The following is a 16,650-nucleotide window of genomic DNA, read 5'->3' on the forward strand; positions in this document are numbered from 1 at the left end:
ATAATATAAATTAGTTATGAGTTGTCTGTGGGTGCAGGTATTTGATCTGCAGATTGATGTCCTTGCCAGACCAGGACTGAAAACATTATTATGCCCTCCTAAAATTTTCTTAATGTTTAGTTGAAGTGCAAAGGGGAGACTGTGAGAGAGGAGAAGGCCAGTAGTCCGTACTGGGTCCCTGTTCAAGAACAGCAGGATGGATTTCAGAACTGACTATACTTACTTCTTTAGTTAGGGTATGTAGTATATGGGTCTAAAATGGCTGATTATGTAAATGTATATTGACTTAAAATAATTATTCCCTTTAAATTGAAATCTTGACTGTAATATATTTATCTATTAATACTTGCAGATTTGCGCAGTTTGAATGACATGATGCATTTTATTGTTTTAAATTCAGCATTTGAAAAACCCTGCTTTTTCATGTCTAACAGAAAAAACCCAAAAAACAAAAACCAGCCCACAGATGCTTTGAGTGTTACCTAACTTGTTTTCAGAGGCTCAGAAATGAGATTATAGTAATATGGCTGTGAAATCACTAGGGTACATGCTTGAGTTTTGGCAGAAGAGGAGAGATATTTCAGATAAACTTTGAAGGGAGAACTGTACTTCTTGCTTTTTCTCTTTGCCTGCTTATTTGTAAAAACTGTGCAAGGCTGGTTGAATAATCCTTAAGGCAGCAAATCAGGAAGATTTCTGCACAGTGGGTGGTGGTGCTCGGTGTGCCTGTGCAGGGACAGGTATTTACTGTCCTGCCAGAGGAATAAAAGATGAGGTTCAGCATCCATTGGAAACCTGATCTGTATTTACAGATCATTTTAACTGCCTGTTGGTGAGCATAGAGTCATCCACAGGGGAAGATATCTCTGGGTGCATCAGCTCTTACTATCAGGCTTTTGTGGTGGGTTTTTGGGTTGTTTTTTTTTTTGAGTTATCAGACATTATGGGAGGAAGTGAGAGGCCTGCTAGAGTTCAGTGCTCTCAGTGGGCTGGTGTACCAGCCTACAGTTGAACCTTCTGATTTATTTATTTTATTTGGCACAGTGGCTGAGAAGAAACTGAAGAACAATGATGAGGCTGAGTGGGAAGCCTGAAGTATACTCCTTTCCAGGCATTAGAGGCAGCATGGAATCAGGCATGAGGGTGCTTGGCAGAAATGTAGTCAGTGAGCAATGGGAGGGTGACAGCCAATTTTTTGTGACTCAAATAGAAATGATGTCTGGGATTGGTGGTAGATTGCACAGATTTTGATAGAAGTAGCTTATACTTGATGGGATAGAGAAAGTGGGGCAGTACAAAGAATTGCTGAATGAGGAGTGAGTGACTAAAAATAATGGAAAAAGAAAATTACCTTTGTACCAAGGTGCTAAATAACCAGAATTGGGGCAGCACTGCCCTTCTGGAGGACATAGAACAGGACAGTGTAGTAGCAAAGGAAAGACAGTAGAGCAATGAAGGAAAAAAGTATAAGAGTACTGACCAGACTTATAATTGGCTGGGTGGATAGGAGTGGCTATAACATTATCTGCAAGGTGATTGTCTGAATACTGTTTGTTGCAAGTTATTATTTTACTTACCTTAAAACCAGATGAAAAACATTATAGGCACTGTGTTATAATTTTATTTGTTTGCATGCTTTAATGTTGTATCAGAATTGTGGAGGCCATTTTTATGTGCATTTAAATAAAAATAGGTTAGGTAGGTTAGAATCCTCTGGAGCAGAGGAAAATATTCTTGGGTCAGTTTTAGTTGACCAGGTGACATAGTGCTTTAAATCCTTGGCAGTGTTCTGTGCAATATTGCCTCATAATATAACAGCAGCTGATATTAATAAGGGGACCACCAGAACATTTGGTTTTGGGCAGAATTGGTATCCTTAGTTAACTAAGGATAAATACTCAACTAAATCCTATGAGCTCCCAAGAAATAGGTTCAAGTCTTTATGTAATGGTAAATGTGGGCTTGGTTTTGGGGCTTTTGTTATTGTTTGGGGTTTTTCTTAATTATTTTTTCCTCTCAGTTTACGTACCGTAGCATGAGTGTGTGAATCGGCAGAAATATGTGGGAAGAAATAAGTGGAAAAAAGACAGGAAAGGAGCTATACTCATTTACCATTTAGGCAGACTGGCTGAAATGTCTAACTTAAAGTTAGACATTATAAAAAAATTAAAATACTTGGTATGGTTGTGTTCCTGCCCCAAAAAAGCACTTGTGTGCATCCTGAAGGATGCACAAAATGGACCTTCTAGAGGAGTTCTACTGCTGAGTAGTACTGAAGGAGGCAGAATTCTGGTGGTGTTTAACAGCACATCTGAAATATGACCCAAATTGTGATGGTGGATCTTGTTTGTGACACAAAATCTAGCAGAATAAGAGGGGACCAAAATCAGGAGGGACTCTTGAATTCTTAATTTTTCTGCATAGCTTTGTTTTGATGTTTTGGTTTTATGCACAGCTTGAACATATAATGCTGAAATTTTTTTCCTTTGTCAGCCTTAATTACACAGACACGAAAATTTAATTTTTTTTGTCTCATTCATAATCCTTTTTTGGTTTTTAGGCTGTTGAAAATCTCTGTTCCTACAAGGTCTCTGCTACACTGTATGAACAGCTGCGACAAGTCTGTGAAGAACATGTGAAAGCACAAATTCTTCAGTTTAGAGAATATCCTTTTGTCATGCACAGAAGTGGTTAGAATGGTTAGTTTAAATCATTATTTTTTAAAATAAGGCTTTGCAAAAAATGCACCTGAAATTGTCAATGTGTTAAAGAGATTCTTTGCTTACATGTTTTTAAATCAGTCATAGGCAACTTTTAGTCATCTGGGTGAATAATTTTTGTGTATTGATGTGTAGTGTCCTAGTAAGAATTTATCATTTGAATAGGGATACAAATTTTACACTAAATCTAGAAAATGTCATTAGCACTATGAGATTTCTCAGCAGGTATGAATTTCTGTGGCAGGTGAGTAGTGATGCTTATGGCAGCAGTAGCTTAAAAAAAAAATCACAGTGATTATCAACAACAGTAAAAAAAATTTCAAACATAGTGTACCTGTTTGACTAAAAATAACTACTGGTCAACAGTGATGTATCACAGAGGCATTTAACAAGCCTTCATGGATCTTGTGTACCTTGGGAGGCTCTTGGAAGAGAGCTCTAAGTTCAAGAGATCATTTGGCTGTCTTGGGGTGCATAGAAGGATGAAGTTTTATGGTAAATTTCCCCATAGTTTACTGAAGTTACATTGCTGGGCTTTCTTCTGGCTGAATGGGTCACAGAAGTACCCGTAGATCTTCTGTGGACACCTGGCTGTAGCCAGCCCTGTTTCCTGAATCCAGTCAAGCTTTATGTGCTGAGAAGGTGCTTTATATCATAGGTGTCTTTTGTGTAATAGCCACAGGCTTGCCCTGCTGGAGCAGCAGATAAATACTCTATGTCCACCTTGCTGCCCTCAAATTCCTGGAAAATGCCTTAGCCAGCAGATGATGGATGGAGAGTGCCTCCATCACATTGAACAGCACATTGAACATACTACAGCACTGTGGCTGCTGGCATTGTTTTCCAGCTCCCTGTGGATTTTTTAGCAGAAGATGATAGTATAAAGTTGAAAAAAACAAGGGGCCAGGGCCCAGAACGAGCCTCCTTTCCAGGTGAATGCTTTAAATGTGCTCTGAATTGTGACTCTCAGTTTCTGGGTTCACCTGCATTCCCCAGGTAGGTGCCTACACTCAGAATAATTTGGGGTTTTTAATGGTACATTAGCACCAACATGATTTCAGGCTGTGTGATTTTGGTTTTTGTTGATGGTTTGGTTTGTTGTTTTTCTGGGGGTTTTTTTGAGTCCCATTTATGACATCTGGCTTCTACATAGCACATTAGTACGGTAGTCTTTAACATACCTGGTCTTTGAGAACCAAATCTTGTAGTCTTCTTTAAAGCAGTGTGCAACCATCTTTTGCATTGCTGCTTTTTCAGACTTCAGATGATGTTATGAAGAAAACATTTTAAAACTAGTGTTTTCAAACTTTGCTTTCACCTTGTCCTCTTGATAGGGTGATGGTGGATTGGAGAGTTGAAAATTTAATATTTTACAGGTGTGCCTCTTTGTATCCCAAGGATATGAGATTAATCAGATTTGGCCAGAATGATTTGGAAATGATGATAATGTGTGGGAGAGGAAGGTAAAGCCTCATTTAGATTTACTCATGAGATACATGAAAATTGTATTATTTGTAAATAACAGTTAGATCTGTTATGTATTGAAGAAAACTCTGTAGATTGCTTAGGGTGACCTGGAGATGTATATGAAAAGACTGGTATTTGGATTTGTTGAGGATTATTTAGAACTGTAACTGCTTTTAAGAGATTAGGGTCACTCCTGTTGTGCTCAGTGTGAACTCATTAAATAAATAAAATAACCTCTCCATCCCTCTCACCTCAGTTGGCGACAAATGTGTGTTTGACGCTGGTGGGATTTCTTGTTTCAATCTATATTAAGGTTGCACAGTGCAGCCACTAGATGGTATTACTGAAGAGCTGGGAGTGTTATTCCTTGAAAACACAGGGAGGCCTTTTGGAGAGCTGCCAGCCACTGTGCTGGGCAGCTCTGCAATTAATGGTTTATCCCTGGCAGGCACAGTAGCATTGGAATATCCATGGAGCAGCTGTGCCTAATGGCTGGCAAAGATCATCTCCAGAATCTGGCCTCTAAAGATACTGGCAAACTAGTTTTCCTTAATGAGTGCTGTACAGATTCTCTGGATAGTCTTTTATTTTTAAAGAAGATAAATAAATGCTGGCAAGACCATTGCAGACAAATGGTAAGTTGAATGTTTGTTCAGAGTATATATCCTTGAGGTGTGAAATCTGGCTAAATTTAGTTTGTCATAGTTTTAGCTTGGAACTGCACTGCATTTCCTCCCCCAAGTTTTAGCAAGTTTTAGTTTTGCTTTTCACTTTCCCCTTTGCTGGCTGAGGGAACTTCTGTTGTTGAAATGTAGGTTCTGTTAACTCTGACTTTGATAGGTTCATTTAAGGATTGAACGTCACTCAAATATATTGACACCTTTATTTCTTTGGGTGGAAAGGAAAACTAACCAAGAAATGCTGAAGTTGTTTGCTGATCATAATTTTAAGTAATTTGGGGAATCTTGCTTTTAGATAGCTCCAAGAACTAGGTTAACTTGTGAAATTTTTTTTCAAAGCAGAGATTATTATCCTGACTATAGAGCTAAGAAACAGAAAGGATAAAGAACTGAAACTTGCTTTCTATCTACCTTTTTTGTCTTCTACCTCCACAGTGATTTATGTTACAGAAAAAGTCCTCTCTGAAACACACTCTCTGAAAGCTGTGCCTTAAGAAGGCATCATTATAATTCCAAACTAACATTTTACAATGAGTTTTTATTGCATTGTCACTTATTTAGCTTTGGCTGCTGATGCCCCATATGGTTGAATTTCTCTTTTCATTCCTTGAATCCACTGTTCTTTCCTTTCCTGTGAGGTTTGGGCAGAGGTATATGATTTTTATTTGAATTAAAAATGGAAGGTGTGAGGGAAACTATTTGAATTCAGCAGTCTGATGAAAACAGAGTTAAAGATACTGCCTTGAAAATGTAGTTAGCGTGAACCTGTGTTTTCATGAAAGGACTTTTGCTGTTAACACTTTGCTTTAATTACTTCTAAACATTCTTTTTTTTTTTTTTTTATTCCTTAAAGGAACAACCTGTAGCAAGTGGCTTTCTTGCCCATGTGCTGGGTTAGCACTTGTGCTATTAAAGAAAAAAAAAATCAGCTTTTCTGCTGTTTTGCTTTAATATGCTTGGCCAGTAGCTATATCAGCCTGAGAATTGCTTCAGAGGCAATGAAATCTTTTAGGAAAGGAGTAGGTGGACAGCTGGGAATAGAAATCTGTCTGGCCTGGGGGGAGTTACTGACATCCGGAGTTACACGACTGCTAAACTGGGAGTTGGGCAGCCTTCTTATGAGCAAAGTTAAAAATGGATTTTGAATGTAAAAGTCTAGTAAGCTACAAAACCACCTCCTCCTCCCACTTCTTTATTTAAAAAAAAAGGTAATATATTTTTATACTTTCTTTTGACTGTTGGATTTAATGTATCTCTGTTTTCCTTATGAATTTGGCAGCTAACTTTTACTATGAAAAGATCTGTTGCACAGCTTATTACTGTCTTAGTTTAAACCTTTGTCTTTTTTTTTTTTTATTTTAAAGCAAGAAGCATGGCAGCATGCTATTTCAGGGTGTTTACTGACTGTATTGGAGGTACTGTTTGAATAGCTTTGTATATTAGTGGTATAAAACTCCTAACAAGCTAATAAAACTATTTAGTTAATGGTTATGAATTTGAAAACTGTCTTGGATGTACTTGGGAATACCCCCAAGTAATAGTATTAACTTCAATAGATTTGCATACCTGTGGCTGTACAAGTCACCATAAAAGTTTAAAATACCTACATCAGTAAATGAGGTGTGTGTCTGTGATGTAGTTTTTCAGAAGTTGTTTCATAATTTAAAATACCACATGGAGGTGAAGAGAAAAATATTTCCTTTATATATTTCAGATCATGATCAGAAGTATTTTCTTATTTTTGGATCGTACATATGTGCTCCAGAATTCAGTGCTTCCTTCTATATGGTAGGTATCCATGTAAGTATTCCTATACTCTTTGGAGTGTTGATGTACTATTACATTGCCAAAAATTGAAAATAAATTTTTCACATTATATTTGATCTATATAATAGATCTCTAAAATTTTGTGTCAGTTTATGAAGATGCATGTGTTGGCATGTGTGTGTGCTATGTCCTCCTTCCCCAGGAATAATCACTGTCAAGGTGGGGGTAAAAGAGGAAGGTGTGTGAACATGGGCTTTAAAGTCAAAGCCAAAGCTTATGTGTAGCTGTTGTCAGAGCCTGGGTGAGGCTGAGTCTGTAGGAACCTCCCTTTGACTGCTGCTTCCCACCTTAGCACTGGCCCAGCATTTCTGTAGGTGTTCCTGGTTTTGACAAAATTCAATATTCAGCTTCTTGCTCTGTTTTCTTAACTAAGTCAGATACAGTGACAAGGTGCAGATTATCTTTCCAGCTCTGGTCACTTGATGATGCTTTTGTACTTTCAGCTTACCATGGTCACATCTTTGGGCATTCTGCTTTAAAGCATCCTCCCTGAGGGGCATTTTACAGCCCTGCCCAAGCAAGCAAACCCAGGCTTTGCCAAAAATTTGTGGTATTGTTACTAGTTTATCTGAAGTGCCCTCCCCACAAAAAAAAAGTAGATAAAGTCCTGAAGTAAGAGCATGTCTTTTCCCTGCCTGGCTGCTGTGCTCTTGGGAGTTTCTCAGGCTGTCTGAAGAGAGTGGCATCTTTCTCCTGCCTCTTCCTTGTCCAGTGGACATATTTTGTTCCCAGCTTCAGCAGTTTTCCTCCAACTCTTTGTGTGAGGCTTCTTTTTACCAAACATTGGTGATGAGGCCTGTTTATACTTTGTGGTTTTTTTCTCCCAATGGTAAAATTCCTTTTATTGAAATCCTGATGCATGTGAAAAAGTCGGAGGTAACAAGTTCTATCTAAGATTGCTCAGTTTTCAATATTTAACAATTAGCTGCTTCATGGCATAGAGGCATTATTCTTCATCTTAGAATGAAACAAGAACCCAGTAGAGGTAGTAAGATCCTAAAGATACAAAGAACTCATGCTTTGAACAAAACTTCTGAATTACATATAGAATGTCTGATCCAGGGAATTTTATATTAAGGTATATAATCAGGTTTGTTGGGTTTTTTTAATGAGCAGAGAAACTTAGTCTATTATGTGAAAGTTGGGCAGGCTGGTAACAGTTCTCCACTGAAGTGTATGCCTGTGGTAGCATGTGATCTGGTATTTTTAGGATAATTCTTGTTACAGTTTTGTTGGAGGATGGTGTCAAAAAGAGAACACACACCATTAATGTATACTTTTTCTGTATAATATATATACACTGTATATATTTTAAACATATGTATGATTTTTCAAAAGATTCAACAGTGTGACTAATTTTCAATATCTGCATAGGGATATGGGGCTAGAGTTATTTAGAAACCATATCATTAGTGACAAGCAAGTTCAAACCAAGACTATTGATGGAATTCTCCTGCTGATCGAGCGAGAACGAAGTGGGGAAGCTGTGGACAGGAGTTTGCTGCGGAGTTTGTTGAGCATGCTCTCAGATCTGCAGGTGAGTACAGCCAAATTCACTAGTAACAGCTTTGTTTAGAAACACAGTGTGGATTGCCTGAACTGTGTTTTGTACAAAAATTATCCTGTTCATCTGGTAAATGTGTGTTAAATCTAGCTATTACATTGGTATGATTGCTCCTTCTTTACCCCATGTGCAATGTTGTACTGTTTTTAAATGAGACCTCTTTGCCTGTTTTCCTTAGCAGGGGTGATGGCCTCAGATCTTAATAGATTTGCAGTATTTTGTCTGTCTTAATCACTCATTGTCTTATCCTAGTGCCAGTTAAATGTAGGAACAGAAAAATCCCTCTCTGTCACTGTAAAAAGGTGTCAGTTTTTGGTGTCCAGATCTTGGGTCTGTATCAGAAAAACATTACTCTGCTTGCAACATCTTAGAAATGCTGAGGATAGAATGGCATGCCATACTAAGGCCAAGGTTTTAATATCATGTCAAGCTGCAACTTACTGGAACTTTCCATGAGCAAAGATAGTAAGTAACCAAGGAGACTGACAAATGCTGTGCTTCTGGCTTCCACATAGGTTGTCTTCTAAAACCTGCTGAGGTTGCTCCATTTCAAAGTGGCAATACAGCATTACAAAACTGGCTGAAGGTTTCAAGAGGCAGACTAGATAAAAAAGCCTTTTCTGGTTAGGCAGCTTACCTGGTTTTCTGCCTTTCATGTTAATCCTCTTGACTTTAATCTGTAGCTTCCTCTCTCATCCCAGAAAAATTAGTCTGTTTGAGAGAGAAGCCATTGAAAAAAAAATTGTTTTTGAAAGTGATAGAATAGTTTGGGTTGGAAGGGAATCTTAAAGATCATCTAGCTCCCACCCCCCTGCATTGGGCAGAGAACCTTCAACTAGGAGTCCTTAAGAGACAAAAAGTGGTCAGAATGTAATGAGGTTTGCAGCTCTGTTACATGTTTTGGAAAAAATATTTTCTTCTATTCTTCCACCACACTCAAGGAATTTTCCCTTTTTCTTTTCACTGTCCCTCTGTTTACATATTAATCCCTAGTTCCTCAGACTGTTATAACTTTTTCTTGATGTAGTTGTTCTTTCTGGCTTACTTCCTTCCTATAGTGAACTGTTAGTCATTATGCAGAGATTTTTTTAATGTCTATGATTGTTATTGGTGCCCTTGTTGCAGACCTTATTTGTTCCCTGTAGAAAAAGTTCACCTTATTTGATAGAATTCATTTTTCCTGAGCCACTGAGAGAAACTTAGCAGACCTGGAGATGTGGCACTGAGCATATTAATATTTACTGATGACAGTTACCTGGTTTGTGCTAGTTGGAAGGGGTTTTTTGCTACAGAAATATGAGTGGGAGTTTAGATCTCAGGTGAATTGGATGTCATGGCTGTGCTGTGATGTTGGGTACTGGTGTTGGGCTGTGTACCTTAAACATAAGCCTGTTAATTTAGACTATTCAAGTACTGATGACTGAAACAAATTGTTGCTGCTCTGGGAGGTCAGTTCTGATCTCAAACTTTCTGAAACCAGTGGGCAAACAGAAAATTTGTTACTGTAATGTTACATTGACATTTCTCACAGCCGTGTGCGTCCTTAAAAATTTACTTACCCTCTTACACCTGAAAAACAAAATATGATACTATTCCTGTGAGCTTAATGTGAGTAACTACATTGATTTCTTGAGCCAGGTTTACAAGGAATCGTTTGAACAGAGGTTTCTGGAAGAGACAAATTGTTTATATGCTGCAGAAGGCCAAAGATTAATGCAGGAAAGAGAGGTAGGTGCATGTGGTAGATGATGGCTTTTATGTTAGTTTTATCAGTTCTGGGATTGCATAAGAACCTTGGTGGTGCCATGGTGTATTAATGTCCAGTAAAATCTACTGGCACGCAGGTATTCAAAACACAGTATGTTGATATGGACCATGGTATTGCATCAACAGGGAGAGCAGACCCCAGGTTGTATTGGAATTTGGTAGATACAGTTGTGTAGTAACACAGTGACATTTTTGTAGCTAAAGTCACATTATCAACTATAGTACCTTTACTATGAAGTAATATTGATTATTAAAAATACAGATTATGTAGTAAATAATGTTCTGGTGGAATAGTCCTTTTCAATTAATGTACTCTTTTAAAAATGTAGTTTAATTGTCATAGAACAAGATTAGCTGCCTTTCATACCTTTATAGTTGAACTGATCATTGTCTTTTCTTGTTAGGTCCCAGAATATCTTCACCATGTTAATAAACGCTTGGAAGAAGAAGGAGACAGAGTTATAACATATTTAGATCACAGCACACAGTGAGTACAAATTTTATAATTTTTGCTGTAAGTCAAGCATTCTTCATAAATCAGTATGATTATCTATGGTTGTAGAGACACTGAGATAATGTCTTCATTATCTTACAGATATTATCTTGTTCAGAGTGCTTGTGAAATAGCTTTGTTTTTCTAAGACTTTGGTTTTATCAAAAGTTACTTCCTTAAAATGAAAATATATTTTCAGTAAGAAAGAAGACATTTGTTCAGAAATATCAATTCTGTATAATGCAGTTTAAAAAAAATTGTATAAGAGCTCAAATTCCCATTATCAAAACAGCAGCTGATTTTAGCTGTTCTTGTAGTGATAACATCTTTAACCACAAATCTCTTGAGGGAAGGAAAGACTCATTAGAAAAAAAATGCGACCAAAAAAGCAAAACCACAAACAAACAAAAACCCAAACAAAATCTGAAAAAACCCAGACAGGCAGAGGACATGAGTATAATTTGTAAACAGTCCAAAGTGTGAGCTTAACAGTGCATGAGCTGTTGGCAATGCACTGTGTGAGGTAGCTTGTCCTTGTTTCATGTGGGCTTTAAGTAATAGTTTGTTTTGTTGGATTAACACATTAACACAGGAACTGACACTACTTAAATCCATATAGAATTTGTCCTTTATCAAGTGGTTGCTTTTTTTCTTTAGTTAAGAACATGTCATTAAATTATTGGGTTTTAGTCTTCTGGAGGATTTACTGGCATATCATTTGGTGTCCAGAAGGATAACTGAATAAAAGTTATCTTTTATTATTTTCTTCAGACATTTTATATAGATGTATAGATATATATGTATGTGTGTTGTATGTCATGGCACATATTTGAACTTGGATCTTCCTGTAAATGCTGATTGCAGGGTGACTAGCTTGTTCTGGTGAAATCACTCATATTGAAATATATGGAACTTTCTGTTTATAAAGTTACAACAAATATATGTATTTATTTACTGTTTAGGTTAAAAAATAGATTGATACCATTACATTTTCAATCTAGATAGACATCAAGTACTTGCATTGAATCTTGCCCTTAGTTCAAGGCTTAGAAACCTACTTTTAGAAGGGTTCATAATAATTTTATTCCCTTGCATTAGGAAACAGCAGTTGTTGAAATTAGAGCACTTGAGTGTTCCTGGGGTCATACTGTTTCTCTGTGTGTGCATGAAATCAGCAGAAAGGATGCTATTTAGTTGCAACTGACTTGATCTTGAGATGGAAATGATACTTCTAGGACAAAAGCATCATGTGAAACACCATGCCAAATACTTCAGACAACACCTGGAACAACATGTGTGTTGTTGCAGCCCACAGAGGGATTCTTTTCAGCCCAGCAGTACATGCTGCTCTGGACAGCTGACCAGATTAAGTGTGTCTCCTTGTCACTTAGTAGATGACCAAGGTACATGGCTGAGGTCATACAGAAGGTACCTTCTGGCTCCTTCCTTAGCCAAGATAAATACTCATTTTGTTTGCTTGCTAGGATGTAGTGCTTTGCCTCTTGGCCTCAAGCAGACAAATTGTCCCTTCTCTACTCAGAATAGATCTTCCAGAGCAAGGGATGGTATTTCATACAACCCTGATTCCTGCTGCTGGAAACAGCCAGCAGCTGCAGATAGCAGTAGTTGGAAAATGCAGGGGATGTGGAAAAGACCATAAAAATGGCCATGTCTTTGAAAAACAAGGGTCTGTTTAAACAGCATTTCATGTTCACTTATGAGCACTGTAGGGAACAAATAGAGGAAATGTATGTAATACCCTGGTTCTCTCCTGGAAGCTGCCTGTTTTCAGCTCAGTGTATTTTCTGAACCTGCTGGGGTTTGTGTCTTTGTATCTCAAATACTTGCAGTCTCTGATAGGGATTCACATCAGCTTTTCTGTCTGTGCCAGCCTTTGGCAAAGCACTCCACAGGTAAAGTGCCTCCTTTTAAGTCTGGTACCCAGTACCATTGCTGATGACCCCAGTTCATGCACTGAAAAGTGATCAGTCAGTTCCCTTCACCCCTCTCCTGCCTGTTAATGGTATCCCTAAGTCATCTCCTTGCCAGAAAGAAGAGTCTAGACATTGCAGTTGTCTCTCTTGTAGCTGCTGCTGCATGTTTTGATCATCCCTGCTTCCTTCTCTCACCCTTTCCAAATGAAGGACCTAAACTGGTGTGTTGTGTGGAAGGTCAAGCATGTCACTGATGGGCTCTTTCAGGAAAGAGTGTGTTAGCAAAGGTACCCTTTGATCAGAAGTGTATCCTCCTACAGGAAAGGCTGCCATCAGTCCAAGTTGAGCACCTCTCTTCCAGGAAATCCCAATTAAGGTTCTGAGAACCAATTTTATAGTACTTTAATCATAAAGAAATGGTTGGTCGTATGTTGTTCCATTGTAAGCAAGGTAGAAGTTTAAACATTGGAATTAATTAATGAAGTGTCTTAGCACTCAGTAATTTATTTTATCTTTTGGGTGATGAAAGATGTAAGGGAAAACTTCCCATTATTTTTCAGTCCTGTCTAAAATGCATGTATAAAGGTAAAAAGTAGGGCATATTTAAGGACAAATTTAAGTTTTTGCAAATTTGTGTCGTATCTCTTGATCAATTTATGCTTGTGTGCATATAACCCAATTAGCTGAAAATTTTACAATTAGCTGAATTGTTAACATAAGTAGTGTGTATTGTTTTGGTTTGAAGTTCAAACCCTTGGAGATTTTTGGGTTGTTTGCTTGTTTGTTTCCAGAACTCAATGACTTTTTTCCAGTTATGCTTTTGTATTGATTTTTGCAATGTAAGCTTCTCACTTCTGCTGTGTAAGGAATTTTATTTTATCAATTTATTTTTAAATTACATACACAGTTTATTGTTGTATTATATCATGTGATGGTTTTTGTCTTAATTTGTAACCTCTAAGTATAAAATTGTTGGGGTTTTTTGCATTATAGTGTAAGCACTCTGACAGAAGGCAACTCCTTTATACTGTAATGCTTCTAATATTTTTTCTTGTATAATTCAGGAAACCACTGATTGCTTGTGTGGAGAAGCAGCTTCTAGGAGAACACTTATCAGCTATTTTGCAAAAAGGTATTTTTTTTAATAATTGTCATCTTTGATTAGCAATGGAGTCTCATACTCTGCAATAGCTATAAATTCCATAGCTTTTGCTTTAGGAGGTATATTAGTTATGAGAGAAACTTCCACAGACACAAAGTGAATCCTGTGATTGTTACCCTCACTGTGACAAGCAAATGATGTATTTGGGAAGAAATGTCTAAAATCTAATTCCATATTTGTAAAGGCTGCTAAGCCTCTAAATCTCCTTTAACTTGCAGCAGTGGGCTTAGGAATTAAACCTTTGGAACTGCTTCTTTCCTAGAATTATATAAACTTCTAAATGAGAGCTGCAGTTACTGTTGTAGCTTCTTTTATGTGATAATCACAGCTCAAGTGCAATAATTTCACATATTCTGATCATTGTTTAGTTTAAGAATTGAGTTACTGGAACTGGCAGTGTTTGAGGCAATGAGCTTTCATATGCCTTTCTGTCCCTTACCTTTTGTCTGGCAATTTCAGATAAGAACTGCAGCCTTCTTAGGATGTCCTTACCAGTGTGTTCAAACTGCCATTTCTGCGTTCCTCTTAATCTCTGCTTTTTCACTGAATTTCTGGGTTTGTTCTGTATTCCCTGATCTTTGAATACTTTAAATGATCTTTTCCTTCTCTTGCAGTAGATGTATTTTCGGTTTTAGATTTTCTAGCAAATTGTCCTTACATCTGTATTTTCTTTTAAGTTGCAAAACAGATGTCCCTGGTAGTGTGGTATCTTCAGGCTCCCTCACATCCATGTTTTAACACTTTCATGTTATACATACCCTTTTCATGTCTTTTTTTTGTCCCTTTTAAAGATGATTTCTGCTTAGTTTTATCTCAGCTACCCTGGGAATAACTTGTTTCACTGTTTTCAATACATTTATAGAAATAAGCTTGGTCACTTCATCTTAGCTATTCTTAAACTTGTAAACAGAAGGTAAAAATAATTATATTTTGCTGGTATGTGTTAATTTTGCTTGCTCTTTAATTCAAGTATGATTAAGTAACTTTTCCAATGATATGCTTGTTTATCAAGTGGCTTCAGCAGGAAGTATGTGGTCTTGCTTTAAACTGAACTTCTTCTTGGTTTACAGTGTGTATGAGCTATCCATGTAAATATGGAGAGACTTGTACATTTTTCTAGCTCTCTGGTTACTGTGCTTCAGGACTCCAGTATTGTTGGATCAGGTTTTATATTCTATATCTCCACTGGAAAAAATAGTTTTAAAAGCTTCTATCATCACTTGACTTGCTTAGTTTTCTGTATTTGTTTGATCTAGGACACACTTTAATTTGCTTATCACATCTTAGTACTCTGTTTAAGTAGAAAAAGATGCTGCCTTTGTAGGTTTTCTTTGTTAGGTCAAGGAATGTGAAGTAGTCAGTTTGATACAGGAGGAAAAACCTTAAAAATGCAGGGTCTGTATAAGAAACATTTTTTTCCCTTACATTAGTATAACTGCTGTTGACTAGATATTTGGGGTGAGATCTTGTGGTGGAGGGGGGTTTTTGTGAGTAAATAGATTTTCCCAAGGCTATTGCAGTGCTTTCTGGAAGCTCTGTGAAACCTTTTATCAGACGACTTTGCTATATGTCTTTTTTGTTTGTCAAATGTGTGACTAAATATTTTTTTCAGTCACACAGCTCATGTTAGAGAAAGAGGGAAGGCTGTATTTTGTGATCTAGGTTATAAAAAGCAGATAAGTATTCTGGTGTCTTTAACTGAATAGGAGGTAATGGGATGGTCTTTTCTTAATTAAGAGAGCTGGGGTTATTCAGCATGGAAAAGAGAAGGCTCCCGGGGGACCTCACAGTGACCTTCCAGTACTTAAAGGGGGCTTATAAAAAAAGAGAGGGCAGAGAGGGATAGGTCAAGGGGGAGTGGTTCTCATCTCTTAGATGAGAGATCTAAGATGAGATATTAGGAGGAAATTCTCTGCTATGAGGCTGGTGAGTCACTGGAATGTTGCCTGGAGAAGCTGTGGATGCCCCATCCCTGGAAGCATTCAAGGCCAGGTTGGAAGGAGATGTGAGCAATCTGGTCTGGTGGAAGGTGTCCCTGCCAACAGCTGGGAATTGGAACAAGATGATCTTCCGATCCAAGCCTTTCTATGATGCTTTGATTTCCAAGATTTTAATTCCATGTTCAATGGAAAGAGCACTAAAACCCTGTATTTGGGACTGTGTAGTCTGTTGTTTTACATTTAAAGTATGTCTTTTCTTCTGATATCTCAGAAGTTCAGGAAATCTCAAAACAGCAGACAAAAGTTTACCTGGCATCGTTCTTGAACATTGCTTGCCTTTCTGAGCATGTAGTAAGTTACAATATACAGTGAAAGAATTTTTAAGCTGAAGAATATAGTAGAATATGGGATAATTTGGTAGTGATTTGCAAATCAATTTTTAATTTAAAAATTAGTATTAATGAAATAATTTGGTGAAGTAGGACAGTTGTACAGTGTCAGCTACACTGAGGGTGTGAATCGTCAACCTGTGTAAAATCAAGCTTTTTGTTTTTTAAAAAAATGTCATACATCTTTGATGCTATGCTCTGGTATTACTAAAGCCTCTGTAACTGACACCAAAGTACTTCTGATTACACTGGAACTACATTTGTCATACTCTCAAATGGAAAAAGGCCTATGAAGTTACTTACTTGTTACATTCTTGGGGCATCAGGTCTTCATTTGTTAACCCAAAGCTTAGTCTCATGAAGGGTGAATCAACAAAGCAAAAGTTGCTTGAAAGGAATTTGTAATCTTGTGCTGTTCCATTGGTGGGAGTGTAGATTGTTCCCAGCACATTCTTCATCTAAAAACGTGGCTAACCGTGCTCCACAGGAAAAATCTTGTGAAGTATTTATCATTACTTTAATTTTAGGGCAGTTTACTTAGCTTCCTGTTTTCTTTGGTGGTTCTTGATTAAACTATACCCTTGAAGTCAAGCTCTCTTCATAACCATTCTGCAAAAGGCTCACAAGCATCACCTTGTTGGGAAGGTATTTCAGTTGAAATACTAGTATATTCTCTAATAGGTATAATTCTCTAGTATTTTTCTAAC

At 37.4% G+C, this 16,650-nt stretch overlaps 1 protein-coding gene across 1 annotated transcript in view; it reads left to right on the forward strand.

Moving 5' to 3' along the window:
* Nucleotides 1–16,650, forward strand: part of CUL4A (cullin 4A) — a 34,084-nt gene that overhangs the window by 1,580 nt on the left and 15,854 nt on the right. The window contains exons 3-9 of the mRNA XM_084226222.1: nt 2,561–2,664; nt 4,753–4,822; nt 6,582–6,655; nt 8,069–8,231; nt 9,897–9,986; nt 10,430–10,512; nt 13,517–13,584. Coding sequence (XP_084082348.1) covers nt 2,561–2,664; nt 4,753–4,822; nt 6,582–6,655; nt 8,069–8,231; nt 9,897–9,986; nt 10,430–10,512; nt 13,517–13,584 — 652 coding nt within the window. The remainder of the gene's footprint in view (nt 1–2,560; nt 2,665–4,752; nt 4,823–6,581; nt 6,656–8,068; nt 8,232–9,896; nt 9,987–10,429; nt 10,513–13,516; nt 13,585–16,650) is intronic.

Source organism: Fringilla coelebs (assembly GCF_963513975.1).
Source record: "Fringilla coelebs genome assembly, chromosome: 2".
In the NCBI taxonomy this organism is placed as follows: Eukaryota; Metazoa; Chordata; class Aves; order Passeriformes; family Fringillidae; genus Fringilla; species Fringilla coelebs.